Source organism: Chaetura pelagica, unplaced genomic scaffold, assembly GCF_000747805.2.
Source record: "Chaetura pelagica isolate M959 unplaced genomic scaffold, ChaPel_1.0 scaffold72, whole genome shotgun sequence".
NCBI classification, from domain to species: domain Eukaryota; kingdom Metazoa; phylum Chordata; class Aves; order Apodiformes; family Apodidae; genus Chaetura; species Chaetura pelagica.
The window spans coordinates 2,591,802-2,598,634 of record NW_009952560.1 but is presented as its reverse complement, the minus strand read 5'-3'; the positions used below and the strand labels follow the sequence as shown (position 1 = coordinate 2,598,634).

Here is a 6,833-nt window from a genome sequence, read left to right as displayed (position 1 = left end):
TCTTCCCGCAGGACCCAGAGATGACGGACGGCGCCCCGGGGCAGGAGGGCGATCTGTCTTCCAAGGACTACAACCACCTGCAGGCCTATTACAGCCCGGAGAGCCGCGTGCTGTACCTGGTGCTCACCTCCATCTACGACACGTCGCAGCTCTTGCGGGCCTGCGGGGACCTGGCGGCGGCCGAGAGCAGGGAGAGCGGGCCCGGACACCCCTCGGGCAGCCCGGCCCGGCTGCCTCACGCCGAGGCTCACGAGCTCTGGAAGCACCAGGAGAAGCTGCACTGCCTGAGCCTCCTCTACCTCTTCTCCGTCTGCCACATCCTGCTGCTGGTGCATCCCACCTGCTCCTTCGATATCACCTACGACCGTGTGTTCAGGGCGCTGGACGGGCTGCGGCAGAAGGTGCTGCCCTCCCTGAAGGCTGCCATCAAAGACTGCCCGGTCGGCAAGGAGTGGAAGCTCAACTGCAGGCCGTGCCCTCCACGTCTTCTCTTCCTCTTCCAGCTCAACGGGGCCCTGAAAGTGGATCCCCTCCCAGGTAGGGGCCAGGACCCCTGCAGTCACCTAGAGAAGCCACCCCCCAAGAAACACTCCCCCAAGAGGAGGTTGCAACACGCCCTGGAGGATCAGATCTACCGCATCTTCCGCAAGAGCAGGGTGCTGACCAACCAGAGCATCAACTGCCTGTTCACTGTGCCTGCTAACCAAGCTTTTGTCTACATTGTGGCTGGCGGGCCCCAGGATGGAGATGATCCAGTGGCCATGCTTCTTGACCAACTGAGGAGCAACTGCACCATGAGAGAGACTGACTCGCTGCTGGCTCCCACCCTGGCAGGACCCAGCAGGTCTCAGATGATGCGGCATGGCAGGCAGCAGCTGTCCTTCAATGCAGAGAGCAGCACCAGCAGCTCTAGCTCCTCTGGTCAGCTTGTGGACTGCACCCTCAAGGAGTTCTTGTGGCAGCATGTGGACCTGGTGCTCAGCAAAAAGGGCTTTGATGACAGTGTGGGGAGGAACCCACAGCCCTCTCACTTCGAGCTTCCAACCTACCAGAAGTGGGTTGCTACAGCTTTGAAACTGTATGAAGTGACTATTGAAGCCAAAGATGATGACCTGAACTCTCCCACTGGGGAACTGAGCTCAAAAATCATGAGTAGCATCAAAGTATTGGAAGGATATTTAGATATAGACACAAAATTCTCAGAAAACCGTTGCCAGAAAGCTCTCCCCATGGCCCACAGCGCCTATCAGTCCAACCTGCCCCACAATTACACCATGACAGTCCATAAGAACCAGCTGGCACAGGCCCTGCGTGTGTACAGTCAGCATGCCCGTGGCCCAGCCTTTCACAAGTATGCCATGCAGCTCAATGAGGACTGTTACAAGTTCTGGAGCAATGGGCACCAGCTCTGCGAAGAGCGAAGTTTAACTGACCAGCACTGTGTGCACAAATTTCATCTGCTCCCAAAAGCAGGTAAAGGGGCTCGTTTGTAATTAGGTTTTGTGGTTTAATTTTGTGTCTGCTTTAAAATGTCTTAGGCTGAAAGTGCAGACTTTGGCATGTGTATGGAAGATGGAAGCTTGGCAACTTTAGAGCATCAATCCCAATAGGGGGATTAATTATTGCAGAGCTGCTGTGCAAATTTCTTTACATTAACTTATGTTTAAGAGTGAGTGCACTGTTAGTAGCCACTTTGATTTTAGTAGCAGTGTTGATTCCATCTTGCTAATTAGAGACATTACACTGTAGTCAGTTCTAACAAGAGGTATGTGAGAGAACAAAAGTTCTGCAGGAAGCATCAGTTCCCCCCCTCAGCTTTTTTAAATACTTTGATTGATGTCAATCAAGGAACAGAAACTGTCAGAGATAAATAGTTCTTCTGCCTGCAAGAAATCTGCCTTTTAGAAAGAGGTGGTAAAACCAAAGAAGAGTCAGTTCAGTGATTAACCTGCACTGGAACTTTGTATGAAAAGTGGGAAAGGGAGGGAGTTGCTTGACAAATTGGCATAGCTGGCAAATTTTGCATATGTATATAGCAAGGAGGAAGCAGTGGATGATGGGAATTAAAGACTCTCTAGAAATAGCGAGCAATTGATCTAGGGTTTGATTGATTTTGCTTTCAGGGGAAAAGCCAGAAGCAGACAGGAATCCTCCAATTCTGTACCACAACAGCCGGGCTCGTTCCACTGGTGCCTGTAACTGTGGAAGGAAACAAGCTCCTCGGGATGATCCCTTTGATATCAAAGCAGCTAATTATGACTTCTACCAGGTAATTATTAGGTCTCTATTTTTGTTTCAAGCAGTGCTTTTGCTTCATCAACAAAATCTGTTTTTTGAAGTGACTGCAAGTAAGTTTTCTTTTAACCTCATCAACTTGTAAATGTTGGTTGGGGAAGTTTATTTCTGGAATCAGAAATTGTTTGGGCTGACCAGAGTGGGCAGTTCCAGTCTTCACCAGTGCATGCCCACAGGAGCATCTGTTTATGCTTAAAGTGCGTTGGTTCATGTGAATTTAAAATCCATTGTATCTGTGGGTTGTATTCCCATCACTGCTTTGGTTCTCATGTGGCACAAACCTCTTGAGTCTTAATTGTAGCTGCTGAATGGTAATGACTCTGAACTCTCTCATCTCCAAGAAAGAAGATGGGAAATTAACCACATTTTCTTTCTCATAGCTGCTGGAAGAAAAATGCTGTGGGAAACTGGAGCACATCAACTTTCCTGTCTTTCAGCCAAGCACCCCTGACCCAGCACCTGCTCGGGATGAGTCCTCTCCTGCCCCTCCAGAAGGCGAGATTGAGAAACTTAAAGAAAAAGAACCTCAGACTCAGGGAGAAAGCACAGGCCTGAGCTTGGCCCTCAGCCTGGGTCAGTCAACGGGCAGCTTGGGCACTTACCCACCTGATGCCCAGGGTGCAGGGGACAATGCAGAAAGTCATGGGCAGAGTGGGGACTCCAAAAGCGAGAAAAGGCCAAGCCTGGTAGATCGCCAGGTGTCCACTGTCGAGTACCTCCCTGGGATGCTCCATTCTAATTGCCCTAAAGGGCTTTTGCCTAAATTCTCCAGTTGGTCACTGGTCAAGCTGGGGCCTGCTAAGGCGTATAACTTCCACACAGGCTTAGATCAACAGGGCTTTATCCCAGGAACAAACTATTTAATGCCTTGGGACATTGTCATCAGGACGAGAACTGAAGATGAGGGAGACTTGGATACCAACTCCTGGCCTGCACCTAACAAGGCTGTTCCTGGAAAAAGAAGTGCGGTTGTGATGGGAAGAGGAAGACGGAGAGATGACATAGCTCGAGCTTTTGTAGGGTTTGAATATGAAGATGCACGTGGTAGAAGGTTCATGTGTTCAGGGCCTGATAAGGTCATGAAAGTGATGGGAGGGGGGCCAAAGGAATCTGCCATCAAAGCTCTCAATTCTGACATGCCACTGTACATCCTGTCATCAACTCAGGGACGAGGACTCAAGCCACATTATGCTCAGTTCATGAGGCTCTTTGTGGTGGTTCCTGATGCTCCACTGCAGATCACATTAACACCTCAGGTAAGAAATGGGAGGGAGAATCTGGAAACTGCAGAGACAGGGTTGGTTGTTGTAACATGAGTTGCAGGACCAGAGGGCACGAGGGTGACAGGCAAAGGGTGTCACAGGGATGCTATGAAAAACTCTTTGCAACTTGGATGAATTTCAGTCACGTTCTCCAAGGCAGTAGTGGTCAAAAGTATCTGTTCTGTAAACAAGGGTGGTATTTTTATACTTCAAGATTGGCTTATGACAGCTTTATACTTTGTGTAAAGTAAAGTAAGTTTAAATAAATGTTTTATGGAGGATGAATTAGTAGCATTCCACACTGTAACAATGGGGTGTACTGACTGTGTAAGATTGAATTTATCATTTTAAATGTCATAGAGAAAAGCAGCGACTCCTTGCTGAGATGAAATGTTATTAATTACCCTTTGAATTTAGGAGGCATTGGAGATTTTTTTTCTTGTTTTCAAATGCGTATTAAAAATGGAGAAAAGGCTCCATTTACACTCATTTTTTAAGGTAGTAAAATACATAAAATTGTGTCTTCATTCAGTTGCTGCTATATTAAATACTTCGTGCATTAAAGTGCTTATTATTGGCTTATTATTTTACTACCACCTGAGAGGCAAGTGACTTATGTTTGTTGTGGATCACTTTGATGGGACCTCATCTGCAGCCTTTAATTTAGCATGTTCACTGTGGTAAAATGGGAAGTTTATGTATGTCTCACAGTAATAGCACAGTTCCTGGTTCCCTGCAGTGTGCTAAAGCAGATGAGAGCCTGGTTGTACACAAGGCTTTAATAGACTTCCTCCTGTGCAGTTTGCTCTTCAGTTTGTGTTTTGGTTTGGGTTTTTATTCTAATGCTGTTTGATTATCTACTTACATTTCCTTTTGTTTTCAGGTTCAACCAGGGCCACCACCTTGTCCTGTATTTTACCCTGAGAAGCAGGAAATAACCCTTCCATCTGATGGACTGTGGGTGCTTAGATTTCCTTATGCATACGTGACAGAACGTGGACCCTGCTTTCCTCCCAAGGAAAGCCAACAATTAATGAGTTACAAAGTTCTCCGAGGAATACTGAAAGCAATTACACAATAAGAATGATGTTGGTAAATTTATTTTAGTTTAAAATTTCTATCTTCAAGCCAAATGATGGATTTCGATTCACGTCTGTTACCCAGCAGCTATCACTGGGATCTGGTGAGGTCAAATGTATTTCACTGGAGCACAGATTTGGAAATAAGGTCTGATATCAAAGCAGATAAAGGAATCCAAGAGATGTGTAACATGTAAAAAATAAAACCTGGTTATCACAGAATACTGAGCCTATACTACTAGATGTTTTGATGATGGAGTTTTTCCCCATTGTATCTTCCTACATGCATGTCTAGGAATATTTAAAAATTAGCATTGTCTGAAACCAAGAGTCTCATGTCATATTGAGGCAGTGATGGGAAAAGTCTTTTTTTTTTTAAACAAGGTATTTCTATGCAAACAATTTATGCTTTTAATGTGAGAAATTGTTTGATGTTGTCTTGAAGAAAAAAAAAAGGTTTGTAGTTCTGATTTGTATTAACATCATGACCAGAAGCTGTGTTTACCTGTATTGAGTTGAATTATTTTACTGTGTTTGTATTCATAGATCAGATTTTGTTAAAAGGCTGACTCAGTTTCATATTTTGGAATGACAGATCTCTGGAAACTAAACCTGCTGGTAAACTTGTGGAAAACATAGAGCTGGATGAGCTTGTTCATTATAAGCAGCTGCAGCTTATGTGTCAGTGTAGCTCAACTTGGAGTGATTAGACAGACTTTTGGTTGCTAAAAGGACAGTTTTGGCCCAGGTTGAATCTCACGTTGAGGGAGTTTGGGTAATTTTGCTACATTTTCCAAAGGATTCACTACAGGATTAGTCACAGTAAATGAACATTTTGTTGAGGTAAGATTAATTTATGATAGTTGCTGCCGAGACCTAATTTAATTTTTTTAATTAGCATGCACACAAAATTTAATTTGCCAACTTGCTAAATGCAGTAATTATATTGCATGACCTGAGTTGAGGCCTGGTTTCACTTTGGCATAGCCCATCTCTGATCAGCTGGGTGTGGGAAGCACACAAGTCTCTCCATGTACACGCCTTAATGAATTTAGATTTACCAACCACTTAGTGATTCCCAAGTGCAATCAATAAAATGAAAAGCACTACAGAGAACAGTTGTCTCTGCAAAATGGAAGGGTGGAATTGGAAGTGGCTGGCAGCATTTATTAACTGCTTAAAGAAAGGTGCAGGATGTATGGGATGTGTGGAGGTGTGAGGGCCTGTCTGAGGGATGGGGTCGAGTTCCCCTGAGGAGAGAACACTCTGTGATCAAGCCCCTCGAAGGGAGGAGGTCATGAAGATGATCTGAGGGCTGGATCACTTGGTGAAGACAGGCTGAGGGGGTTGGGGTGTTCAGCCTGGAGAAGAGAAGGCTCCAGGGAGACCTTAGAGCACCTTCCAGTAGCTGAAAGGCCTGCATGAAGGATGGGGAGACTTTTCACCAGAGAGGGCAGTGATAGAACAAGGGGTGCTGGTTTTAAACTGAAAGAGGGGAGATTTAGGTTAGACATCAGGAAGAAATTCCTCACCACAAGGGTAGGAAGGCACTGGGAGGTTTGTGGATGCCCCCTCCTTGCAGATCATAGAATCCTAGGGGTTGGAAGAGACCTCGAAAGATCATCCAGTCCAACCTCCCCTGCCAGAGCAGGGGCACCCAGAGCACATCACACAGGAGTGTGTCCAGCTGGGTTTGAATGTCTCCAGAGAAGGAGACTCCACAGCCTCCCTGGGCAGCCTGTCCCAGGGCTCTGTCACTCTCACAATGAAAAAAAACACTCTGATATTCACCTCGAACCTCCTATGCTCCAATTTGCACCCATTACCCCTTGTCCTATCACTGAGAAAAGCCTAACTCCATCTCCCTGACACTCACCCCTTACATATTTGTAAACATTGATGAGGTCACCCCTCAGTCTCCATTTCTCCAAGCCCAACAGCCCCAGCTCCCTCAGCCTTTCCTCAGCAGGGAGATGTTCCCCTCCCTCCAGCATCTCTGTGCCTCTGCCCTGGGCTCTTCCCAGCAGTTCCCTGCTTGATGCTCAAGAAGACGTTCAAGGCCGGGTTGGATGCGGCCTTGTACTAGCGCGAGGAGCCCCCGCTCCCAGCAGGGGGGTTGCAATGATGATCCTTCAGGTCCCTTCCAACCTCACCTGCGGTATCGCCGCACGCTGCTGTGCGGGTGCGGGCGGGCAGG

At 46.7% G+C, this 6,833-nt stretch overlaps 1 protein-coding gene across 1 annotated transcript in view; it reads left to right on the top strand.

The window, feature by feature from the left end:
* The window catches only part of SMG8 (SMG8 nonsense mediated mRNA decay factor), a 5,259-nt gene extending 621 nt beyond the window's left edge, over positions 1–4,638 (top strand). Inside the window, exons 2-5 of the mRNA XM_010009116.1 lie at positions 12–1,473; positions 2,124–2,269; positions 2,676–3,551; positions 4,441–4,638. Of these exons, the coding sequence (XP_010007418.1) occupies positions 12–1,473; positions 2,124–2,269; positions 2,676–3,551; positions 4,441–4,638 (2,682 nt within the window). The remainder of the gene's footprint in view (positions 1–11; positions 1,474–2,123; positions 2,270–2,675; positions 3,552–4,440) is intronic.
* Positions 4,639–6,833: the final 2,195 nt, after the last annotated feature.